Source organism: Eubalaena glacialis, chromosome 2 (assembly GCF_028564815.1).
Source record: "Eubalaena glacialis isolate mEubGla1 chromosome 2, mEubGla1.1.hap2.+ XY, whole genome shotgun sequence".
Lineage (NCBI taxonomy): Eukaryota > Metazoa > Chordata > Mammalia > Artiodactyla > Balaenidae > Eubalaena > Eubalaena glacialis.
Window position 1 is genome coordinate 127,859,341 of NC_083717.1, and position 26,649 is coordinate 127,885,989.

Genomic DNA, 26,649 nt, shown 5'->3' on the forward strand with positions numbered 1-26,649 from the left:
TAGATTTTAAAGGGAACCCACTGGGCTTTTAGCACAATCAGGTACCAAAGTAACACAATCTCAGCTTCATTTTTATTTTATCCACAAAGGTGCTTGGATACTTTTTTTTGAATGTCAGAAACTCCTGAGAGGCTTTGAAAAATGTTTCTCAGTTCTTTCAAATAGATTGTGTTTCCTTGAAAGATCTGACTGAACAGAAATAATACTGGCTCTACAGTGAACCAAAAGCTGCAGAATGGTCCGGGACTTAATACTTTTATCCTAATGTCAAATAAAAGCCTCAAACGCCTCCATTATATAGATCGTTGAATGGCTTTCCCGTGGAAGAAACGCCATAATCAAAACTTGCAGCTTCGGAAATTCCTTGGCAGTCCAGTGGTTAGGACTCTGCACTTTCACTGCCAGGGATGCGGGTTCGATCCCTGGTTAGGGAGCTAAGATCCCACAAGCTGTGCAGCATGGCCAAGAAAAACCAAACCAAACCGAAACAAAACAAAAAAACCTGCAGCTTCATTCCCAGGTACATCTGAGCACCATAGAGCAACATATCCCAGTGTAAAAAGTCATACCGTTCTTGCTCAATCCCATTTGGTCAAGCGCACCCAAAAATCCAAAGGAAGGGCAACACTGTATCTTCAGCCTGCTACCCAATTCCTGTCCACCCAGTGCCTTCCTCTCCCCCTTTGTACAATGGCTTTAGGAGAGAGATGAATGGGAAGGGAGTTGTTTCTTCCACTAGTCAGTAGTGGTAAGCTAGTTATTAATTCCTATAAAGCAATATTTACAATGGGAGATTTTTGTCTAGTATCTGCCACACAAAAGCCATCTTTAAATAATTTATAAAAAGAGCCTACATTGATTCTTTCCAAAAAGAAATCAAGATTTTTTTCTTTTTTGCATGTGTATATGCTCTGTATATTTGGCTCTTGAATGACTATCAGATAGTACAAACGGAATCTCTAATTGCTTCCAAAAGAGCCCAGGGGAGATGGAAAGAAGAAAATCTTCTTTATCATGTTGGCTTATTTTCACTTTTGGAGGCAGTCTAAAATGCTGATTATTTAGTAGCCTTTTCTTTGCTGGCTGAGTTCCACACAGAGCCAAGCAAAGGAATGAGAAGAAGTACAGGTGGGAACCCATGTGAACACTCAGACATTTTTCCAAGACCACTTCTCCACCTCCCACTAGAGATGCTTCCAAGCATTCCCTTGAGTACTGTGAGGAGGCGGCCAGCAAAGACTGTGTAACATCTTAATGCTGAATATTTCTAGGAATGTGTTGACAGATACTCAAATCAGAACCTAGAAATTATGCATGCCATATTGAAGAAATCCCTGTCAGCCATAGGAATTAATGTCTAATTGTGTTTTGTCTAGTGCTCTTTCATTGAATATAAGGATTTTAAGCTGATATATCGGCAGTATGCAGCTCTCTTCATTGTGGTCGGAGTTAATGACACTGAGGTAAGATAAGAGAAGAGCTTACGGAAAATACAAGAAAATTATGAATAACAGTCTGATTTTTTTTAAAAATAAATTTATTTATTTATTTTTGGCTGCATTGGGTCTTCACTGACACGTGCTGGCTTTTCTCTAGTTGCAGTGAGCGGGGGCTACTCTTTGTTGTGGTGCGTGGGCTTCTCATTGCAATGGCTTCTCTTGTTGTGGAGCATGGGCTCTAGGCACGCGGGCTTCAGTAGTTGTGGCACGTGGGCTCAGTAGTTGTGGCTCGCAGGCCCTAGAGCGCAGGCTCAGTAGTTATGGCTCACGGACTTAGTTGCTCCGTGGCATGTGGGATCTTCCCAGACCAGAGCTCAAACCCGTGTCCCCTGCATCGGCAGACGGATTCTCAACCACTACGCCACCAGGGAAGCCCAGCAGTCTGATTTTTATTCCTCCTTAAATTGACGTTTTCTTCCCCACTTACCTCCATAACAATTATCTTGACTCTTGAAGGATATTGGTTTTTATCAAGGCTGGGGAAACTGTGTGGAAGAGATAAACCTAGGATTTTTTTTTGGATTAGATGAGCAATTTGTGGAGAAGCACAAAACCACAGAATGCCTTCCTCGACCCTAAGCAATACCAGTTTCCTGCCCTCATTCTGTGTGGCACAGTGGGGCAGCTTAGCCAAGGGTAGAGGCCAAACGACTGTGGCATTAAACATAGGCTGACATTTCAGAAGGCAGAGCAAACTGTAAATATGATTGTGTTGTAATTACATCTCATCAGATATAGTTCACCTTTTCAGAAATGGTCAGTCCCAGATCAATAGCACCTTTGGCCATGGAATCCCTGAAAGGGTATTTAAGATCTAAAATACTCTGAAATCTCAGTTGATTGTTTTTTTATCCATGAACCAAACTTTGAGATGGTTTTCCCATCTTCACAGATGGAAAAGTGATGACATGAAGACCCTGGGGGAAAAAAAAACAAAAAAAAAACCCTGGCTTCAGCCAGTTGGTGATGAAGTCAGGGAGTAGACCTTAAAACTCTATAATCACCAGACACAATCTGGTTTCAATTCAGCTAGATTCATCATGGACTTTTCAAAAAATCTTAGAGGTTAAGGTTTTCTACTTTTCCCCTATTGATAAGCTTCTTTTAAACAAATAAGTCCTAGAACTATTCTGAATATTTGTCAATAGAAGGCTGCTTTGCTCACATTATCTGTTTACCAAATGCTCTAAAACCTGGTTGCTGGCTGGGCAGCTCCATGTCTGATTTCCCCAATAGGTCATATTAAAACTAACTGCACCTGGGAATTCCCTGGCGGCACAGTGGTTAAGAATCCACTTGCCAATGCAGGGGACACGGGTTCGAGCCCTGGTCCGGGAAGATCCCACATGCCGCAGAGCAACTAAGCCCGAGTGCCACAACTACTGAGCCTGTGCTTTAGAGCCTATGAGCCACAACTACTGAGCCCGCATGCCACAACTACTGAAGCCCATGCACCTAGAGCCTGTGCTCCGCAACAAGAGAAGCCACCGCAATAAGAAGCCCGTGCACCGCAATGAAGAGTAGCCCCCGTTCGCCGCAACTAGAGAAAGCCCGCGCACAGCAACAAAGACCCAACACAGCCAAAAAATAAATAAATAAATAAAAATTTTAAAATAAATAAATAAATAAAAATAAAACTAACTGCACCCTTCCTTTTTTATTTCAGAATGAGATGGCAATTTATGAATTCATCCATAACTTCGTGGAAGTTTTAGACGACTACTTCAGCCGAGTGGTAAGTCTAATGACTAAAAAATGGTTTTCGTCCTTGGCTCAATTTCCCAGAAATGGGTCTATGTCAAAAATATGTGTTAATATAGAGCTTTAATGTGTAAAAGTTAAAAATCAAATGATGCCGAATTTTCGTTACCTTTCCTTCTGGCTCATCCAAAGTGTTAGAAACCTATGTGTGTCTTAGATCTTTATAAAGAACCAGTTCTATAAGGCTAAGAACCTCTTGTGTCTTTCTCTCAATTAAGATATTTTGCTATCGAACTTCCTCTCTCTTTTCTTCTTTCTTCTGCTTCCCCTCCTAGGATACCAGGACCCTTTTAGTTTAAGAATTATTTCCATCCAAACCCTTGCTTTGAGGATCAAAACCAAGTCCCCTTAAGGAATACATGAGTTCCTTTCCAGCAGTCCTTTATTTTAACAGTTGTATTGAAATGTAATTTAATAACATACAGTTCACCCATTTAAAGTGTATAGTTTTTAGTATGTACCCAGAGTTGTGTAACCATCACCACAATCAAGTTTAAAATATTTCATCACCCCAGAAAGAAACACCATACCATTTAGCATTTCTCTCCCAATTATCCCCTCCACCTGCTCCAAGCCCTAGGTAATCTTCAGTCTACTTTCTGTCTCTATAAGTTTGCCTGTTCTAGACATTTTATATAAATAGAATTATATAAAGTACAATAAAATATGGTCTTTTGTGACTGGCTTTTTTTATTTAGCATAATGTTTTCAACGTTATGCTGATCACGTTGTAACATGTATCAGTATTTCTTTTTTTTATATAAATTTATTTATTTATTTATTTATGGCTGCATTCGGTCTTTGTTGCCTTGCACGGGCTTTCTCTAGTTGTGGCGAGCGGGGGCTACTCTTTGTTGTGGTGTCCAGACTTCTCATTGCGGTGGCTTCTCTTGTTGCGGAGCACGGGCTCTAGGTGCACGGGCTTCAGTAGTTGTGGCGTGTGGGCTCAGTAGTTGTGGCTCACGGGCTTAGTTGCTCCATGACATGTGGGATCTTCCCAGACCAGGGCTCGAACCCGCATCCCCTGCATTGGCAGGTGGATTCTTAACCACTGCGCCACCAGGGAAGCCCCAGTGGTTTTCTTTTCACTTTGTTGATGGTGTCCTTTGAAACACAATAGTTTTTAATCTGGATGAAGTTAAATTATTTTTTTTGTTGTTGCTTATGTTTTAGTGTCATGTCTAAAAAGGCTTTGCCTAACCTAAGGTCATAAAGATTTACTCTTAGGTGTTCTTTTTTTTCCCAACTCAGACTTATTGACTCCAATGTTATATTTGTTTTATATATATAATAGTTTTAGCTCCTACATTTAGATCTTTGATCCATTTTGAGTAATTTTTGTATATGGTTTGAAGTAGGGGTCTAACTTCATTCTTCTGCATGTGAATATCCAATTGTCCTAATGACATTTGTTGAAAAGACTATTCTTTCCCGCCATTGAATTGTCTTGGCATCCTTGTCAAAAATCAATTGACCGTAAATGTAAGGGTTTATTTCTGGACTTTCAGTCCTGTTCTAATGATTTATATGTTTATCCTTCTGCCAGGACCACTATATCTTGATGACTTTAGCTTTGCAGTTAGTTTGAAATCCAACAGTCTTTCAAAAAAGAATCAGTGAAGATGTTTTACTCTGCTACTATAGGCCTTCCTGAGACTTGGTTAGACATTCTTAAGAAGTAGTAGTGGCACAAGCTGATTTTTCAAAATTGTTTTGTTTGTTTCATTTTGCTCTTAAATAAAAGGATTAGGAAGGAACTGTTTCCAAGCTGCTTCCTCCTGAGGCAGTGAGTGGGATCTGCTACGTAATTAGTAATTCTGAGGGCACTAAAGCCTGCTAAGGACGAAACTCATGTTTTGTTTTGTTTTTATAAATTTATTTATTTATTTATTTTTGGCTGCGTTGTGTCTTCGTTGCTGCGCGCGGGCTTTCTCTAGTTGCGGTGAACGGGGGCTGCTCTTCATTGCGGTGTGTGGGCTTCTCGTTGCGGTGGCTTCTCTTGTTGCGGAGCATGGGCTCTAGGCGCGCGGGCTTCAGTAGGTGTGGCCCGCGGGCTCAGTAGTTGTGGCGCGTGGGCTTAGTTTCTCTGCGGCACGTGGGATCTTCCTGGACCAGGGCTCGGACCCGTGTCCCCCTGCATTGGCAGGCGGATTCTTAACCACTGCGCCAGCAGGGAAGTCCAGAAACTCATGTTAAAAATTATATCTTCAGCCGAACTCCTAATGCCAGAAGTAAAGTTTGGCAGACTTCTTCTTTACAGGACAATCGACTAGGCTGTTTTCATTGCCTTAGTGCAGTTTGTTCTCAGAGTGTGGTTCCTGGACCAGCAGCATAATTATTACCTGGGAACTTGTTAGAAATATAAACTCTTGGCCTACCCCAGACTACTGAATCAGAAACTCTGGGTTGAGGCACAGCAAACTGTGTTTTAACAAGCCTTCCAAGTGATTCTGATGCATGCTTAAGTTTGAGAACCACTGCCTTAATGCATGAGGCTTGCTGTCAGCTATTTCCTAATTCAGCGGTTGGAGCTGGGCAGCTGCCTAGTGGCCTGCGACATGGTAGTGCCTCTAGCTAGGAAGGGATTGGTGCCCTCCAAAGCTGAAAGAGCAAGAGGTCTGGCCATTCCAGAGACTGGCCTTGCAGGGACAGGGTCACTGGGGCTGGTTTTAAAATCCATCTTCTTATTGATTGCTTGGCGAGAGCACTATAGACCAGCACTTTCTGTCCAATAGAACTTTCTGCAGTGATAGAAATGTTCTCTATCTGTGCCATCCAATGTGGTAGGTGCTAAGCCACATGTACCTCTTGAATACTTGAAATGTGATTAGTGTAAATGAGGAATTGAAATTATAATTTTATTTAATTTTAATTGATTTAAATCGCCACGTGAGGCAGGTGGTTACCATATGGACAGCATAGCTCTAGTTCCAGCTTATCTCCTGATGACCACTTTCTTAGACAGACTGGTTGCAAGTCAGGGTCTGTGATTCAGAGCTGGCCATGGTTAGTCACTTTAAGGGAACACCTATCAAGAAGAATATAATTTCCCAAGATAGCAATGTTTTAAACCTGGGAGAATAAAGCGTGGGTACAGGCACTATCATTGCTAAGGTTTTTAAAATTATTATATTCGGTAACTAAGAATAAATAGCAGGTTGCTGAATTTTAGCTGTTATTCTGGGGAGAGAGTCAGTGACCACATAAACCACAGAAGTAAAGATAAGAATTTAATTTAAGCCAGGTGATTATACAGGACTTGGACAGTACTAAGGGATGACCCGGTTTAGGATGACAGTAGCAAAAAGAAGAAAAAGAGGAGAGAGAAGAGAACCCTGGGAAAGAAAATAGAATCTGTCCCACTCATGGAGAATGCCTTGTCATGTAAGATTTATTTTTAGGTTTGTGAGTTTTAAACAGTCTTTCTGGGGCTATTTTTAATCTTAGAGTTTCCAAGTCTTAAATTTGGAGATCAATCTCATGCTGTCTGGGCTGAAAGAAGCATCTTAACATCACGTTTCAAAACAGAAAGCCAGGGCTTCCCTGGTGGCGCAGTGGTTGAGAATCTGCCTGCTAATGCAGGGGACACGGGTTCGAGCCCTGGTCTGGGAATATCCCACATGCCGTGGAGCAACTAGGCCCGTGAGCCACAACTACTGAGCCTGCGCGTCTGGAGCCTGTGCTCCGCAACAAGAGAGGCCACGGAAGTGAAGAGGCCCGCGCACCGCAATGAAGAGTGGCCCCCGCTTGCCACAACTAGAGAAAGCCCTCGCACAGAAACGAAGACCCAACACAGCCAAAAATAAATATAATAATAAATAAATAAATAAAAGATTACTATTTAAAAAAAAAAAACAGAAAGCCAGCCCAGTTAGCTTCAAAAGAGGCAGTTTTGCAAGAGATGAAGGCTGTTGCTGTTGAGGAAGTGGGATCAGAGTTGTCAGTGCTGCACTTGACAAACCTTAAGTCCTTTCAAAGATGAATTTAGCTGTTTCATCTTTTCTCCATCTATGACTTTTTCAGGACATAAATTTGTTCATTAAAAAAAATTAAAAATACATATGAGCAAAAAGAAAGGGCAGATCATCAGTGAACATGCCGTTTATTGATACATACTGTTAGGTACATTGCCTTTTAGGCTTTATGTATCTGTCTGTATCTAACTATTTCTATATCTATCTACATATATACAGGGGATAATGCTGTATATACCATTTTATGACTAGCTTTTTTATTTTTTATTTTTATTATTATTTTTATTTATTTATTTATTTATTTTTGGCTGTGTTGGATCTTCGTTGCTGTGCACGGGCTTTCTCTAGTTGCGGTGAGCGAGGGCTACTCTTCGTTGCGGTGCGCGGGCTTCTCATTGCGGTGGCTTATCTTGTTGCGGAGCACGGGCTATGGGTGCGTGGGCTTCAGTAGCTGTGGCTCACGGGCTCTAGAGCGCAGGCTCAGTAGTTGTGGCACACCGGCTTAGTTGCTCCGCGGCATGTGGGATCTTCCCGGACCAGGGATCGAACCCGTGTCCCCTGCATTGGCAGGCAGATTCTTATCCACTGCGCCACCAGGGAAGCCCCAGACCAGCTTTTTTATTTAACAGTATGTCGGGACTTATGTACCTATGTCACCATTTGTGGATTTGCTATAATTTATTTAAGTAGTCCCCCCTTGATAGACACTTAGCTTGTTTTCAGCAATTTGCTACTATAAATAACATTACCCTGAATATGCTGTCACACATCATTGTGCCGTTATTTAATTGTTCCCTTAGGGGAGACTTCTAGAAGTAAAACTGATGGATTCAAACTGTGTGCACATTATTACGATTTTGTATATACCTATCAAATTACCTGTGATCTGTAAAGGTTGCATTAGTTTATTCCCTCTACACTCTAAAGGTGAATTGTTCTAGCCTATAAAAGTCCTCTAAACTGCAGCCTATTTCTTTTTTTTAAATCACTGTCCCAAACTCAGGGCCTTCCCGCACTCAGGCTTCTCTCTACAGAGCAGCCTCTCCCACCTGCTTTCAGGCTGGCAACCAGAGGAGCCGCTGTCTCTGCTAAGTGCATTGTGTCCCAGTGTCCCTTTCTCATCCTTGGACTCTTTTCTCTTTTCCAGAGTGAATTAGATGTATCCTTTTTCAGTGCTGTGAACCAAGTTTTCCATAGTACTTGGCAAAGAACAGGCTAGTCTTGATCAGGTAAGTGCCATGGAGCAGGAAACCAATTCAGCAGAATCCAGAATTCAGAAGGCTAATCATCAACAGCTCTGACAAGACAGCCAGAGGTACAGGTGCTTTGCAGAAACCGTCCACCCTTTTTCGCAAAGACGATTCTTGTATTTTTCAGACAGGGCAATGCTATGGTGGTAGTTAATAATCACTCTTATATATTAATTTAACTTTTGCATATGGAATAGACTTTTGCAGAATTTAAATAACACAGCCAGAAAGTGCTTGGTCCTCCTAGAGAGAATGGATTTCCATAGCTCTAGGTATAAATCTCCAGAAATTCCCCACATGATCAGAAGAAGGCCTTCAGGGATGATAAACTGGAAGGTTAAAGAAATTGCCTGGCTTATATTCGTCTCCTTTTATAGCAGAGGAAGCTCTCCTTTTCTTCTCTTCTCCTTTCTAAATCAAAGTATCCAAGGGCCCCAAGAACAAGCATGATTTACTTAGAATATTGCAGGCCTGCGGATTTTGGCAGGATCCCACTGGGCTTTATGTGAGTGCTCTGGAGGCAAGTTGTCTTTTAAGTTAATTTTTACTTCGGAAATCTGCTTACCACTTGAACGCAATAAATAGGTGTCCTTTGAGAAAACATCAGGCTTGAATCTGAAATAGTAACATTAATTATAACAAATATATATTAATTATAACATGTTTATGTGTGTGTATACACACACACACACATGTATGTATATATATAAACATATATGTGTGTGTGTGTGTGTATATACACACACACACACACACACACATACACATATACACATTAGATACCTATGCCCAGAAACAGTATGTCAGTATATTCTGGGGAAATGGCCATTTACCTTTTACTATTGATAGAAAATGTCATGTTGATAAACTTGATTTGCAGGCTGTATTTGAAGCCTCTTTAAATTAATTGGGGAAATCTGAGTGCCCTCTTGTGGTGAGTGACCTAAATCTGTGGTCCTTTTGACCTAGGAGACCCAAGACCAGACTGTATATTAGGGTGTATTTTTATTCAGCATGTCACATTCCATTTTAACTAAGTCCTTTAAAGCAATTCAAAATAAATCTCTTCCTCCTTGTACAGGGTAATAAGAAAGATGACTTTTGATTTAAGAAGTCATCAGGAAGACAGCAAAAGCTAATAGACACTTTACTGGGACTATAGATACCCAAGTTTTGCTTTCAGTGCTGCTACCAGCTAGCCGTGTGTATCAGACAAGACACATAACCCCCTCATCTCAGAATGATAGAATTAAACTAGAAGAGCCTTAACACCCTCTCAGCCTTAATGTTTGATGTTGCCATGACTAGGTAACTGAGCTGACTTATCTTACCTAGAACAGGATGGGAAAGTCTTGTAAGTCTAGATATTCAGAGAAGTAAAGTGAATCAGATATAGTAGGATGTGTATTATAGTTGGACTCAGTGTGTTGATGTGTCTTATATATTGACTAGGTGTTTATTAAAAGTAGAGATGGGTTTGTCTTTGTATCCCTCTAGTGTATAGCATAGGTCCATGTAATGAACTCCAGCATTCTTGTTTGAATTTAATTTTCACACCAAAGCACACAATTTTCATCCTTACCCTTCATTTTACTTAGTTTCATTTTTGCCTTCTCTTCCTCTCTGACCAACTTATATATTCCTGTTCTTGGGAAATACTTAGGCACATCCACCTGACAGATTAGGAATTTTGCATAATTTAGAGAAGGGAACTAAGTCCCTCCAGACCTGGAAGTGTATGTCTGTGCTCAAGCTGTAAGTTCACATGGCCCTCCCATGGTCTAAAAGTGCAGCAGGGGGCAGGGCAGGCAGGGCATGGGGCACCTCTCTTCTATTGAGATTCTGAAAGAGTTTCTACCCTCAGCCATCTGAAAAAGGTCAAATTACAAACCCAGGACTCTATTCTGCCTCATACATAGTTTTTTTTTTTGGCTGGGCTGCACAGCTTGCAGGATCTTAGTTCCCCGACTAGGGATTGAACCCAGGCCCCGGCAATGGAAGCTCGGAGTCCTAACCACTGGACCGCCAGGGAATTCCCCACAGTTCTGTTTAACTGTCACGTTGAAGAAGTCCAGGGAAAACTTTACACATCAGTTTCTTAACAGTAAGACAAGGGAGCCTTTTAGAGGTGTGGCCTCACAGACAGACCGCATCACCACCCTGGTAGCATGTAACCAGGAACCTGCCAGAGCAGCTAACGTTGTACCAGGGAAGCTTCCTTAGGCCTTGAAAGGTTGAACCAGCAGCTGACATAATTGCATCTTGGAACCGGTTCTCCCAACACTCAGAGCACGTAACCTTTGTGTTTGCTCAGATTAAGGAAGCCTTCCACGTCCGTCTGCTTGGAACAGACACGATTTAAGGCTCAGTCTTGTTGCAGCAACAGGAAGGTGGGAGTCCAAACCTTATGGAACTCCCAAGAAGTCCTTTACTCGCAGTCTTTCTCCAGAGACTTTACCGCCCTGAAGCCTTTTAAGAAGGGAGCAGTTTTCCAGAGCCTGTAGGGTTAGACATTGGGAAATTAAATGCATTGTTTACATTTTTCCCTAGTATGGGCTTGTTCTACTTCTAAGAAGACTAACGTCACAGAGCAAGGCAGATGGGTTATTAAAAAGAAACGACGTAAGCTCAGGAAATCAGGACAGAAATTCTGGTTTGTCGAAAACCCTTCTACTAAGTGGAAACTCTCTGTTGCAGAGTAGTCTCAAGTGGGGCGGCCTGCACCCCGGGGGCTAAGCACATCAGGACCTAAACTGTTCACGTGCGCTGAAGCACCTCTGATACCCTCTTCATATTCCACTCCACCCGCGGGGCTGAAATGTTGCCTGAGGACTTCTGTCGGGAAAGTTTGCCCTTCCTCATACTTTGGTAGACTTATTTAAGACTTCAAATTCTACGAATTAAGATAGTTTTTAGGAACCAACTGATGAGCTTCTCAATATGTGCTCAGCTCCAGAGCCCCAGGTTTGCTGAATTCTCCAGACAATGCATAATTCAAAGGAGCAATCTGATCCCCTTCTGCTAAATAGTCAGAGGATGGCACCCATGAACAGCGCTCTGTAGAAGTCCAATTCCTCCCCAGTTCAGTGCACACCTAATGTGTGTGAAGGTACCAAAACCCTTGACACCCCTTTTGGTATTTGGTGGCCTTAAAGAGGCTTAAAGACTTGGTTTATTTTGGCTAGAATGGAATGCAGCAGTACTGCCTTCAGACCCGGACAACCAGGGTCCCCTTCCTGGGCCCTGTGCTTTAGAGGACCCTACTGTAGCTCTCCTTCAGCAGCACCCCTCTCCATGGGGTAAGAATGCTTACCCAGAGCCGGCAGGGCCCCCCACCCACTCCTTGACCACCCTCCAGCACCTGGGTCCCCAGAATTTAGCGGGTACCTGGTCATGCCAGTGCCTGCTGCCAGGGCCTATGCAGGTCTCTCTACCACCCCAGGACTGGAGGCAGGAATGATAGAGAGGCTGGGATGGTAAGGGAGGTATTCCACATGCATGCATGGGAAGAAAAGCCAGGAACAAGCTGGGGTTCCTATTTATATTCTCGTGCCCCCTCCCCAACAAATATAGGATAGCTCTAGAATCCAGAATGTTTTCTTCATTCAAAAATATCTTTTAAAAAAATCTTTAGAACACTCATGTTTTTACTTTGTAAGTCCTTAAAGTCCAAAAGCTTGAGCAATTAATTCTAGAGCCTAAAAGCTCACATGCGTGATGTGAAACATGCTCTCTTTACTGCAGCTGAGGGTGGGCGAGTAGGAAGGGCCTCCATCCTCTTGCACTCTCTATGACTCAGCTAGTTATCTACCAGGGTGTGCCCTGGAGGACTAAAAGCACCCAGCCAACAGTAAGAGCACCGCTAAGATTTGCAGTCAAGCCCTGATCAGGCCCCAGGCCCTAGTAGAGGGGCGTCTATCTGTCGTTCCTTCATTACTTTCCTAAAATCCCAAACACCTTTAGAGGTCCAGAAACCAGAACAGGGCTTCTCCAAATAGGAGATAATTTCAGCCTGACTTAATGAGAAATCACAAAAGTAACTTGTTCAACTAGGGGCTATGGAAATACTGGCAAGAAGACCAAAGAAATTCTCTAGGGAAATCATCCAACACTGAAGTGGCAGCTTCTAAAGGAACTGAAATTTTCTCGATGGTCTCTCAGAAAGTTAAAATAATTAATTGTTATTACAAAAGGATTTCTTTTGAGGTATGGTGGAGCATGTGACTACATCAGGAATAGCTTGATCATATCAGAAAGGAGTAAACTAGCTTTCCTCTCCCTGAAGGTTACTTTTAGAGTCATAGGGTTTGACTGCTTTGGAATTGGAAGAAAACTACACAATCATCAAGTTAAAATCTCACTTTTTAGACAAAAAGAGGCTGAGGCTCAGAGACCAATACCAGTTCTGTCCCAGAGTAGCTCTATGGATTGATTGTCCCAAACCACAGAGCTACTTTGGCACAGAGCTGGTACTGGTCTCCGGGTTTCCAGAGCCTTTGATTCTAGGGCTACAAATGTGATTTAAGATTAAATTTGACACACTTTTTGAAAATTCATAATCGTCTGGAGTAGATTGTAGCAAATTAGTCTCTAAGAAAACATTTATAAAGTGCCTGGCACCATGCTGTCTTGGTGTTTCCTGAATTAGGGAAGAAGTTTTAGAGAAACCCTGGTCTTTGGTTGGAGGAGTCATAAATAATGAAAAATTTTGAAGCGAATACCTGAATGTCTTGATAAGAGCATGCTTTCCAAAAGTGACGTTCACGTCAGAGATTTCTAAACATCTTCTTTTCCTTTTGAAAATATGTCCATTGAAGCAGGGCTGCAAGAGAAGAGAGCAGGCCCCTGGGCCCAAGGGAATGTGTGCAGCTGGTCCAGTCTTTGGGAAGGGCAGGCACGGAGGGGTAAGGGGGCCACAGCCCGCTCCAGCATGAGAGTTCTAGTCAAGTCATGAGTGATGAGTCTCAGAATTATGAACAGTCTCCAAGGGAGTCAGCCATTCACCTGGGAAAGGGATGTGAAAGTTCCAGATTAAACAGTTCTGCCTTCCGGGCTATTTTGGCCCTCCCTAGCTTTAGCCGTCTCTCTTTGTCCTTTAAGTGTGTTTCTGAGTCCTTTAGGTGCCATATTCATCCCCTACTATTCCTCCTATCCCTCCCTACCGGGTCCCTCTGCCTTACCCCCACTCCTTCTGTTCTATGCTTCTGGGTTCTGTTTTACTCAGAAATAGTGGCAGCAAGCTATGAGAAGCAACAGAGAATTTGGGAGAAAAAACAAGAGAAATGACAGGCTCATTGACTCCAGTGCTGACTTTGATATTTGTGTAATTTTACAAAAGCCTATATAAACTTAAAAAAAAATTACACTGGGATGTCTTTGTTGCTCTCAGAATATGATTGGATCTTTCAGGAAAACCTACGTAACAACAACAATAAAAAAACACTCCTTTTCAGTGACCTAATTAACTAAAGGCCATACTAAGCCTAAAAGTGAACACAAGACTATTACAAGGAGAGTTTATCCAGAACTATGCAGAATCTTCATGATAATCTTCCATACAGTAGCATTTGATTTTCTGTGGGAAATGTGAACACATTGGCCCTTTGCAACTTATCTAATTCCATGGGAAATTGAGTTAAAAGTATAAAAAAAAGAGAACACGTTTTTTCCCCACCCTACTTAAAGAACTTTCCTTAGCTAGGATCTTTATTTATTTTATTTTGGGCTACGTTGGGTCTTCGTTGCTGTGTGCGGGCTTTCTCTAGTTGGGGCGAGCGGGGGCTACTCTTCATTGCAGAGCACGGGTTCTAGGCACGTGGGCTTCAGTAGTTGTGGCTCTCGGGCTCTAGAGTACAGGCTCAGTAGTTGTGGCGCATGGGCTTAGATGCTCCGTGGCATGTGGGATCTTCCCCGGCCAGGGATTGAACCTGTGTCCCCTGCATTGGCAGGTGGATTCTTAACTACTGCACCACCAGGGAAGTCCTAGCTAGGATCTTAAAAAAAAAAAAAAAAAAAGAAAAAGAAATCAAATAAGAAGACAAGGGATCTGAGGCCAAAATCTAGAATTAGAAAGTTTAGTTTCTAGGCTGGGCTCTTCCCTGGAATTGCTTTTGAGGTCCCATTAGAATGTATGCTGCTCAGTTTTCTCTTATTAAAGGAGAACTAGACCACCACAGTGGTGTTAAAATACCATGTTGAAAAAGTGCTTTATGATCCAGAGATCAAAATTCCAATGTATGAACCAGAAACATTTCAATCACTCTAATTAAAAAATTGATTTCAAGTGGCACTAATATTACTGGGGTCCTATTCAACTATTCAACTCCAATCCACATGACATAGAAATTCAGAAAGGCTCTAGGTTTCCGGGTTGGGAGAAAGTGGGGCTTTATGAATCTGCTCTTTAAGAGGCTCTTTCTAGTTCCCATCAGCTCCAACTTTAGGATGCCCATGAAGGTAAACAAGTTTCCTCAAGGATCTTTAAGTCAGTTGAATTCAGTAAAACCTGAAGGTTGGACCCTCTTAAACTAGTCATTCTCAGCTCATCACCTTAATAGACCAACAGCTTGTGCCTTTCTTGCTTTCTCCTATTCCAAATGTCAGGGCTAAAGTGTGTTTGCTTCTGTTTATCGCCACGGGACTTGGCATATAGGGCATTTTTTGGTCCCTGCTCACCTGGCTTGTAACCCAAATGCCATTACTCTTGGCTTTTGCAGTGTGCACAAGTAACTCATAAACCAAATCAAGATGTGAACAACAGCTGGATTCTTATTTTAAAGGAGTCACATGATTCCAAGGGGAAATCAGCTTTCAGGCTTTTGCCTCACATTGGATTTGGTCTGTGGTTTCCCTTTATAGCGCCAGAAAGTTGCATGATTATGAGGGGTTTGAGCCAGATACTCAGGCAGTCACATGCCCACAGTACAGAATGCCCTCACTGAGCAATTCATGTTTCCAGGATGTTGGGAAATTCAGACTTGCTGAAGGATCTTGTCCTTGCATTGTGAGGATGTCAGTGGTTGATATGATTCAGCAGTAAATTCTAATCTGAATTTCAAGACATTGAGCTAGTTGTTCAAGGGGACATCTGAATTGCTGACCATATTCTTGCCAAAGATGGAGCAGTCTTCAGAGCAGCTTGATCCCTGCATCGATTCAAATAGAATAGATTAAAATGAGATCTCCTTCTACCTCAGAATCACCCTCACCCTGGATGGGTTGACATTTTCAAAGGCACTAGGCTTTAAACAACAAGGTCCTGTTGTATAGCACGGAGAACTATATTCAATATCCTATGATAAACCATAATGTAAAAGAATATTTTAAAACTGAATGTATATATGTGTGTATAACTGAATCACTTTGCTGTACAGCACTAATTCACACAACATTGTAAATCAGCTATACTTAAAACAAAAAACCTTGACACCAAAAAAAAAAAGGGCACTAGGTTTTCATTGTCCTTAGTGAATACAACAGGGGGATTCTACAGGGCATTTTTTTCATGCAGTCACCTGTGCTTCCCAGCTCTGCCTTCCTTTATACCTGGCTGTCATTCCTACCTTGTCCTGGCTTCTAAGTTCTGGCTTCTGGGTCTGGTGAAGAGGATTGAGTCAAGCGCCTAATATTCCAGTCCCAATTTGGCCATGGACAAAGCAATCATCCATCTAATTGGAAGGTATTATTAATAGGTATAACAGAGTAAAGCTTTTTTTTTTTCTGGGTCACTTAAGGACAGTTCCCATGGGCTCCTGAAAAAGTTTATTCTGCTGGAGGACTATTTGCACAGAGCTTAATGAGGTATTAACACAGAGCCTAACAGAGACTTAAAAGTCATTCCCAGGATTGTCTCATTCTCTATAGATGTACTTCACTAAACAAATACAATAGACTTGAACATCTGGAATTATTGGGAAGAAAAATCAGGTGGTAACAGCTCATTTTACAAAGATTCACTAATTATGAACTCCCGTAGTGCACTTAATCACTCGCTTGTTGAATGAAGTTTGTCTATTTGAAACAATCCGTCAGCTGTTTTTTGTTTTATTCTGTTTTTTTCTAAACAGACCAGGATTGTGCTCTTTATTGATGGAAACTTAAGATAGTAAGGCATAGAATTTAGAAACGTTCAGCCATTATCATCTTCACTCTCAAGAGTTTAATTCTCTCTTCCAGAACAGGTCAGTTCTCTCTTCCAGTTCAATTTCACAAAAGAAAAGTTAGGTACTCAAATGAAGGGACTCCTGGAGGAAGGACTTGGCTCTTTCTAATTAGCTAGACATCATAGTCTAACAGTGTTTTCTTCTTCTCCCATGCCCTGTACTAACTTTCCAATAAGAACGTCAGTAAGCTAAAGTGGCTCCATCATTCTCAAATGAGTATTTTTAGAATGCTTCATTTATAAGAGGTACTCTCTTGAAAATTGGAATTTTTATCTCCTTGGGAATTAAGTCAGCATTGCCTTTTCTTCATTCATTTCTCCTCATGGTTATTTTTTTCTTTAGCCTGTCTGACACAAAAGATGCTCAAGGTGCAGTATTGTAAAGGCATTTGTTTTGGGGTGGAGGTTTGAGGGCGGAGGGAGGATGTATACTCAGCAGCCTCAGGCCTCTCCTGAGAAGTCTGGAAGCAGAGCAGTTAAGCCCAAACTTTCGGTTTAAATTCCAGCTCTGACAATTACTAGCCATGTGACTGTGGGCAATGGCTTTGAGCCTGTTTGTTCCTGTGTAAAATGAGGATAATGTTAGCATGTACATCACCGAGTCGTAGAGAAGACTGAAATAATACATGTAAAACACTCAACACAATGCCTGGAACATAATGAGTATTCAATAAGTCATGGCTGTTACTGTTGTTATTATTGTCTGGGAAGACATTGTTCTTGAGGTCAGGTCACACTCTTACCAAAATTTATTTGCTTTGTTCTCCAGCTCTTAGTAGAGATTCCGTCTCCCTCTGGCTAAAAGGTATAGCTGTTCCATTTCTATGTCTATTGTCCAGTTAGCCTAACCAAGGTGAAATTAGGTATATATGTGTACATGAAGGTAATAATTTCTAATATAAATACCAATTTTAAATTTAATTTCAGGAATTCTGTTAAAATAAAAAACAAACCTTCATGCTTAGACTAATTTACACTGGAAAAATTCCAGGCAAAGTCATAAGTTATTATTTACTGAATGTTAACATTTTTATAACTAATTTCCTTAATATGACCCTAGATAATGTTTAATTTGGATAAAGTACACATCATTTTGGATGAGATGGTGTTAAATGGCTGCATTGTGGAAACGAATCGGGCAAGAATTCTTGCCCCTCTACTAATTCTTGATAAGATGTCAGACAGCTGAAAACAGAAAGGCTCTGCCAGACAACATCGACTTATAGGAAATGAGGACACCATGGAATACCTCTCAACATCACTAGCCCAAAACAATCTGGAAGACCAAACACTGCAAAATGGGCTGTCCTTCAAAGACATTTTAAATAGGTGTTTTCCACAGTTCCTAAACGGAAAACAAAACTGTATTTTAAAACATGATGCACAAAGAAAATTTTTCTCTAAACGGAGAGACAAGTTTTATTTTCTGACCATAAGCATTTTTTTTCTCACTTGTTTAGATTTTGTGGAGTACTGAGGGAAACTCTTTTGGTCTCTGCTTCCCTTTGCAAAGGGATAAATTCAGGAATAGCATCACGGGGTGGGAAGAAAACGTGGCACCTCTCTATTGGCCAATAAACTTTTAAAATTGACTTGAACACTCATAGCACTTTGAATAATACTGTTTTCTGAATGCTGTCTTTTTCCTTAAAAAGTCAAAATGTGTGTACCTAATGAAAATTGCAGAATCAAATATTCTTTGCCAGTTTCTAAAAGCCTGATATCCATTTTATGGGTACTTGGCAATTACAATGACATCATGTAATTAACTCTATAGAGAATGTTACTACCTAATAATGAATCGCTAAGACAGCCTTTTAGCTATCCTATATGCCGTATTGTAAAGAGTTAGTCTTATTAGTAAACTTATTTGTAAATGAAATTTAGTTCAAAGTTTAAAAACAGAATGCAAGAGAATATCTCTGTTCAGGTTGCCATGAAATGACTCCATCTTCCCCTCCCTTTTATTCCTTCAACCCCTTCTCCTAGAATGTCTTGAAGCAAAGACAACTGCTAAGTCCCTATAGAAGAGCAATGCTCTGATCCTCCCAAACCTTTCTGTATATATGCTTTTGCTTCGTAACAGTAGAAGATACAGAACTGTCTTAGGTAAAAGCATGTTCATGTGCATGTTAGGGTAGGAGGGCGAGTACATTGGAGGACAGAGAAATATAGTCTTGATACATGAAGTTATTGTGCCATCCTATGGAATTCCAAGAGTTCTTTCACCTACAACACTCTATCCTCCAAGAGAGGACGTAAATGGGCATTCTAGGCAGTAATTCATTCAGTACTGTTTGATTTCTCTCCCTCTCTCGTGTATGTGTGCATAGGAGGGATTTTGTTTAAATTCTTTGTTTCTAAAAATTCACTTACATATTTCAAAGTTTGCATCTACCAGGCAACCAGTCAATAATGGACTCCAAAAGCAAACCTTAGCTGTTTTGGACTCATTCAGGAAGGCAGAGGAAAGGCTTCTGACCTGCCAGAACAATGAATGGTATGCATTAAGTAGCCAAGGTCTGGGGAAAGCCCAGTCTAGATGAAAGTGCTTTGGAGGTCTTTCTGAGACATAATTAGTTGGGAAACACTGGCCTAGTTGGTAGGCACTTAATCAGTAGCACATTCGGGTAACTGCTGAAACTGGTACACCAGAAGTAACTAGGGAGTGAATAAAATTAATTTTGGGGTCACACCAAAATAGCATTCAAATAACATCTTGGCACAGATTTTAGTACCTTGAGAGAATAACAATTAAAAAAAAATACTAGGTAGATACCACTGGAAAAAATACTCCAGAGGCTAGTGTATTTGAAGACCCAAGTAGATGTCTCACAATACTTGACTCATACACAAAGTGAACTCTAATGTGACTCTCTGTTGTGTGACAGGCTGTGTCATCATCTCACTTCAGGTTTATTGCTGAACTGTGACTACCAGCTTTAAGTGATTTTCAGAGTCATGAAATTTATGTCTCAGACTGGTCAGCTTTACCTTGTTCTTGGACTTCTGGTTCTACAGGAAGATTCCTGACATTTCAGAGTTAGTCACTGTATAAGACTCATCAACTTTACCTGCTGTAGTAATGTGCTAGACCAGGATTCAGCAAACCTTTTCTGCAAAGGCCAGACAGTAAATAGTCTAGGCTTCGTGGCCCATATGGTCTTTGCTGTAACTACTCAGTTCTGCCACTGTAGTGCAAAAAAAGCCATAGATTATACATAAATAAATCAGCATGGCTGTGTTCTAATAAAACTTTATTTTTGGACACAAATCTGAATTTCATAAAATTTTCACATAAGATATTATTATTCTTTTTTATTTTTTCCAACCACTTACAAATTTTAAAACCATGTTTAGTTCATGGGCCATACAAATGCAAACGGCAGGCCACAGTTTGCTGACCCCTGTGCTAGACTAGTCTTGGTAAAAGCTGGCTATTGACAGACATTTTAGAGACTTAAATAATACACATAAACTGGATTTTAATTCTACTGCTAGTGTAAAGTTCTAGTCATGCATCCACGTATTGAGACAATCACCACCACTGTTTTCTGGATTAAAGCATAGGTCATACGTTTAAATATTGCTATTATGTTTTATTTTAACTTTTATTCTCACAGAGAACTGTGAAGCTAACAATAAGGTAAATTATATAAATGCTGCCTCTGATTACATAGTCACAACATTCTCATGCAGAGAACAGACACACTACTCAAATGATTGACTGCAATGGGAGAAATCTCTTCTAATGTAGAAAGGGAACATACCTTTTAAACAGGTAAATTGTGGGCAATTCCAAAAAATGCTTTTCACGCCTATAAAAGCCATTTGGCTAAATCAGACCTAGTGACATTTCTTTCACCTAGATGCATAGATATGATAAGTCACAGGAAAATGGAAATATAGCCCCTTTTCAAAACCAGGAAATAGCATTATCCCAGTGGTTTCTTTTCACACTAACACAACATTCAAAAATCATTCTTGGATCTTAGACTTACACATCGCTGAAGATACAATGGTAAGTAGCATATTTGGTGTTTAAAAAGTTAACACAAATAACTTGGCTGTTTTTACCTGAAGGATACTTTAAAGACAGAACACTAGAGTTGGATCACAAGCATGTGAACATATATTTCTCCTAGCTTTCCAGTTTCAGTAAGTGTATTTACACAGAAAAATACATTTCTTCATGTAGTAATTTCAAAAAACTATATATCTCAATGATTCAAAATGAAAAGTATACAGTTAAGCTCTTAGGTCTGATGGCTGCAGTGAAACAGTCACATGACACAGTTTTGTATGCTGCAAACATTTTAATGATTATTGTTGAGAATACATTTTGGAAATTTTTTTACTTCAAACTGCAACAAGTTAAATAAATGTTTATAATATACAAAGAAAATACAACCAAGAGTAAAACTTGCTTTAAGTGTGCCTTGCATCTAAACCAGTGTTTTCTCCCCCGCCTTAATATATCTTTATTTTTGAACTGCACAAACACACTTAAGAATTTGATCTTTATAGTATGGCATTTAGGAAATAAAAATATACTCCCACCTCAAAGAAATAAAAAGGCTGTGCATGATTATATGCCAAACAAAAGAGATAACACTAGATATACTCTGATAGTGCAGGCATCATTAAAAAGGAAAAGAAAAAGCTTGAGATGCTCATTAACTCTCTATGTTTTAAGGAAGCAGGATTTTTGACCAAGTAGCTTAAAAGCCAGCAAAACAGGCATCAGTGATGGCAACTGTAGTGTATGAAGTATGAAATGACAAACTTTACACAAATACACTGTTAGAAATTTACCAATGAACACTGAAGATCTGAGAAGCTGCTCTTTGGAACAGTCAAGTAGGACCACCTAATTCCAGTCACATGAGCCCTTGTAGCAACACAAAGTGTTCTGTGCTATATACTTGCTGGCTGGATAGTTAAAGGATTTGTTTTGTCATTAGCAGCTAACGAACTTATTCCATGTGTTCTTAAAGCCTTAATGGTGGAAAAAAGGCAAGTGTCATTAGCATGGAGGATCATATACTTCTCTGCACACAAACACAAGAGGCTTCACTAGAATTTTAAGTCTCTGATGTCTCCCATTGCACTTCAAAGCTCAGTTGAGATGAAAGCCTTTCTCCATTGTGGCAGCTAGCAGGCGCTCTCTCATGATCTCCTCCGAAGAGTATTCCGGCAACTTTAGATAATGTACACATGTATTCACTGATGGGTAGCTTGCATCAGTGGCATCAACCTACGGAAACAGAAGTGAAAGTAACAGAAGACCATGACTTTAAATATGTATTTCTTTCAATCCTTAAGTATCTTAATTCCATTTAGATTCCCCAGTAGCTAGAGTTTGTACCTTGCGTACAACTGTGAGCCTGGGATGCAAGTTAGCCAGTCCACCTGGGGGTAGAGTTGAACAACCAGTGGTAAACTGCAGGAATGCCTTCCTCTCATCTGAAGACATGCCACATAAAACCCTCACAAACCTAAGGAAACCTGGGCTAAAAGAAGAAAAATAAAGTTATATTGATTTGATAGCTGATTTAAATGAAAAATACTACCATTACTGTATAAGCCAGCAATAACCCTAAAAACGAATATCCGCATGTTGGAAGAACAACACTGTCTAGAGACTCCTGGGTAAGTATGAAATAAGCTGATACAAACTACTTGAAAAATATCCTTCAAAGACTGATACAGATAGACTGAAACACTGATGGAGTAAAGGAATCAAATATGCAACAAAGGCAGCAAATCAGAAAAGCTCAAGAAGCACATGCATAATTCACCCAAATATGGCTAAACTAGCAACAGGGATCTGAAATAATACATTTTTGTTACAGTGAAATAAAGTATCACTATATGCTACAACATGGATGAATTTCATAATTATAGTATTAAATAAAAGAAACCAGACCTTAGAGAATACATACTGCATGATTTCATTTATTAAAGTTCAAAAGCAAGCAAAATTAATCAATGGGAATAGTGATTTAATGACTAGAAAAGAATAAGACGGGGATGGGGACTTCTAGAGTTGTTTCTTGTTCTGGGTACCAATTATACAGGTGTGTCCATTTTGTGAAAATTCTCCAGGATGTATGTGCAATTTGTGTACTTCTCTGATATGCTTCAATAAAAACTTTACTTAAAAAAAAAAAAAAGCTATATATACAATGTCATTTAAGTGTAAAATAATAATACTTTCTCATTTACATTACTTTGAAAGCTTTAAAAAAAATACAGGGCTTATAGTCTTAAAAAATGTCAGTGGTATGAAAGAAAAAACATCCGAGGAACTGTTGATTAAAAACATATCACAACTAAATACAATTTCCTGATGGGGGAGAATGGGAGTGAAGTGAGTGCTATTAAAGACATTGCTGGAATAATCAACAAAGCTGGAATGTAGACTATAGATTAGCTAATAGTATGGAATCACAAATTTGCTAACTAGTATGGCTACGTGGGAGTATGGCCATATTCTGAGGAATGTACACTAATGTATTACAGAGTAAAGGTACAAGATATATGCAACATATCCTCAAATGGTTCAGAAAATATATATGTGTGTGTGTGTGTGTATAAAGAGATAATGTAAAAGAAATAGAGCAAAACGTTAAGTACTGGTGATTCTGGAAAAGGATATATAGGAATTCTTAACTATTCTTCAACTTTTCTATAAGATTGAAATTATTTGAAAATAAAGGTTAATATAAAAGCAATAAAGCCTAAGGGTTTACAAATGACCCAATTTTTAAAATGATGAACAGTTAAAACACAGTGAGAAAAGGAATGTTAACATCAGCCAAGATGACTTTTTGTGTGAACTCAGCCTTATCAGTGAATATACATCTTGGTAACGGTGAGACTTAACTGCTTTCTCATTTTATGCATATAATTCACTGAGTCATTTAGAGAACCCGCCATTTGATTTTGGGACATAAACAATTTGTTGATCTTAGAAAATAACCAACACATACCTATCACGTGTATAACCCAACTTAGGTTCAGTATAATTAATAATATCCTCTGCTGCCCAGGATGGTGACTGATTTCCACAAAGAATCATTTGGACTTCTTCATGGCTGAAGGAACTTAATTTCTCCATTGGAAAAACTTTATTAAACCCATCTACATTACACACACAGCAAAAAAACAAAAACAAAACACACAACTCAGTTTCTAAGTTATAATTTCAAAATAAATTTCAAATCAAGATACTCAACTAAATGGATAGAAGATAAATATTAATAAATACTTGAAAAAGCAAATATAAATGAAAATAGCTTGAAATAAAAACTGTGCTAGGCTTTTAAGTACAGAAATTTTTGCTTATTATCACAAATGTAGACAGGGAGAGAATATTCAGACACTATGGTCAGTAGCCAAATTCTAATAATTTCCCAATCAGTTCTTGATGTCATATAAGCCAGCCAAGGCTAAGTTCTCATTTTTAAAACTAGTAAGTGATAAACAGTCCAGTGTATTTTGCGTCAATCTTTACTTGAAGAATTTAGGTTCTAACATAGTTTAACTCATCTTGATCATATAATATTGAAAGTATGCAACATTATATCCACTTAACAAATGAAAAAATAGAAGCCAAAAGTGGGTCCCTCATTACTCAGGAGGACCAAGCTGAGGGTATGCTACAGCTTGAAAATGTTCCAACCTGTTCTGAGTACTCGGCAGGACCTAACTGTTGGGAAGACAAAAAACTAGAGGGCAAATCTAGAGATTACTAGCAATTTTTGAGCATAGCAGTACCTTAATTTCAGCTGTCTCAAAGTAAAAGGAGAGAGATTCAACTAAACAGCCTTAAAAATTACCTCTAAAGGCTTCCATCTGTTTCTGAATACCCATATGCATACAAAAGTCAAACATCAAATCCACATATTCTTCTGCATTATCCATTGTTACCATCTGCAAAGGAAAATTTGTCAACGTAATTGTTAATATCTAGGAATATTTCAGTAGCGCCTAGTACAACTGGCCTCATTAAGAGGATTTTTCTGGACTTACAAATATATCAAAAGCAAAATTTGTACCTCATCTTCACCACTTGGCTTGAGATCCACAGCTGTAAAACCATATATTCTTGAGGAAGGGCAAAACTGGAAATTTAAACTGGGAGGACAGAAAAGGATTAGATTAACATTCAGCTATCATTGGTGTTTAATTTTTAAAACACTGCCGCCAAAACCATGAGCACCTCCCCCAACCCCCAACAATAACAAAATCACTATACCAGCTTAGATGTTAAGTATGGGGCCTTTTAAAATGCAAAACCGTGTGCACAAAAACTATTTGGCCAACTGTTTACCAAACCTGGCTTTGCAAGCATTGCATGAAACATCACCTTTCATGTTTCACTTCCTCCTTAGGCACAAAATTAATAAACTATGGATTTTTGTAATGAATTATGGTAGCAACGTGTTCACAAGATTTTTTTTTTTTTGCAAAAGAAACTATTTTTTTTACTAAAGTTGTTCATGCTCTGTTTTTACCCCCGCCTCAAGTCAAACCCTGAACATATGAACAACTTATCAAACACAACTTCTCAATGTTATCATCAAAGAAAGAAGGAAAGGAAGGAAGGAAGAAAAAGACAGCAAAGCCTTGCAGTCAATCCAAAATCACAGTTTAACATACCAAGGGTATAGTAATTACATGTATATAAATTAATAGAATTTTATCAAAAGATCTACAGCATCTGAGTTAGTTAATGCAGCCACTGGGGATAAGGCTTACATACAAAGCAAACTATTCTGAGGTTTTTCAAGTAGGCTATATATATCAATTAGCTAATGAATTTGTCAAAATATTATTGGCTTTGGACTGTTTACGCAAGATATATATAGTTATCACATTTGATAAATCAGATAATCTTTCAGACATCTGATGATTAATAAACTATATTCTGGTATTCTGAGTGCTCTCTTTATAATATTAACAAATCAAAGAATCAAATCAAAAATCGATATTTCCTAAAGCATCTTATTATTGTTAACAGACTGTATATTCATATATTGCAAATCAGTGAAGACAAAGGAACAAAAGCTTTAGAATTTATTCATCCATTAGGTTGAAGAGTATATATATATATATATATATATAAAGCTTACCCTAAATCCTCAATGCTAAGTGGAGGCCCAGAACCTGATGGATTCTTCAGCACTAGTTCTTGTAATTTTGTGTTCTTCTCATCTTCAGAAAGACCTTTGTTGCTTAAAATCTGGCGCCTCTTGATAGCAAGGTCTTTAATTTCTTTTAAAAATCTGGCTCTGTGTGGGTTTACTAGTTCAAAGTCTTCCCAAGTTAAAATTCCATTAAACCAAGCTGGGGGTTTTGGTTTGGGGGGATCTAGAATAAATTCTGATTTTGAATCCTCTTCAAAGCTTCCTACTGAGAGTGAATCATGACCTTCTTCTGTAGAGGCTTCAGACTGACTTTCAGTACAGTGTAAGTCTCTATCACCTCGTGACTCATAAATCAGTTTACTCATATTGCTTTTAATGTCACCCATACACATAAGTTTAAAGAAAGGTTTAGAAATAGGTAAGTCCACAAGTCTATTGTCTTGAATGCATTTGGCCAAGAAAATTCCAAGGAAATGAAAGAGTTTTGTGATCCTTTCAAGCTCATCACTATCTTGTGGAAATGGAGCTGTAAACAGTCCACATGATCTCTGAACATAGTATCCGGGAGGTTTCAATCCACCTCCAAGATCGACCTAATTTTTTACAGGGAGAAATGCAAAAAAAAGGAAAAGATCCATAAACATTAAACATCTTAATTCCACTATCTATAAGTATCTATAAACACATTTTATTAAATAGGTTTTATAGACTAAATTTTACCCTTTAAAAGCATTTTAATAATATCAGGATTATTCAATAATAAAAGTAGAGTCAGAAAACCTGGCTTACATTCTGGAAGCATAACTGATTTTTAACTTTCTAAAAGCAGAATTGCACATCAAATCACAA

At 39.4% G+C, this 26,649-nt stretch overlaps 2 protein-coding genes across 8 annotated transcripts in view; one reads left to right on the top strand and one right to left on the bottom strand.

Annotated features, from left to right (window-relative positions):
• The window catches only part of AP4S1 (adaptor related protein complex 4 subunit sigma 1), a 77,872-nt gene that overhangs the window by 33,116 nt on the left and 18,107 nt on the right, over nucleotides 1-26,649 (top strand). For 2 of the 3 annotated variants that reach the window (XM_061180754.1, XM_061180755.1), the window contains exons 3-6: nucleotides 1,377-1,463; nucleotides 3,166-3,234; nucleotides 8,382-8,393; nucleotides 17,706-18,243. In XM_061180754.1, the coding sequence (XP_061036737.1) occupies nucleotides 1,377-1,463; nucleotides 3,166-3,234; nucleotides 8,382-8,393; nucleotides 17,706-17,834 (297 nt within the window). In that variant the 3' untranslated portion in view covers nucleotides 17,835-18,243. Of the gene's footprint in view, nucleotides 1-1,376; nucleotides 1,464-3,165; nucleotides 3,235-8,381; nucleotides 8,464-17,705; nucleotides 18,244-26,649 lie in introns of those variants that run through there. The other variant, XR_009699424.1, reaches the window with a different exon arrangement.
• Nucleotides 20,854-26,649, bottom strand: part of HECTD1 (HECT domain E3 ubiquitin protein ligase 1) — a 95,679-nt gene continuing 89,883 nt past the window's right edge. For 3 of the 5 annotated variants that reach the window (XM_061180748.1, XM_061180745.1, XM_061180744.1), the window contains exons 38-43: nucleotides 25,786-26,393; nucleotides 24,709-24,787; nucleotides 24,490-24,583; nucleotides 23,641-23,791; nucleotides 22,014-22,158; nucleotides 20,854-21,902 (exon numbers count right to left, since the gene is read on the bottom strand). In XM_061180748.1, the coding sequence (XP_061036731.1) occupies nucleotides 21,765-21,902; nucleotides 22,014-22,158; nucleotides 23,641-23,791; nucleotides 24,490-24,583; nucleotides 24,709-24,787; nucleotides 25,786-26,393 (1,215 nt within the window). In that variant the 3' untranslated portion in view covers nucleotides 20,854-21,764. The remainder of the gene's footprint in view (nucleotides 21,903-22,013; nucleotides 22,159-23,640; nucleotides 23,792-24,489; nucleotides 24,584-24,708; nucleotides 24,788-25,785; nucleotides 26,394-26,649) is intronic. The other 2 variants (XM_061180749.1, XM_061180746.1) reach the window with 1 other exon arrangement.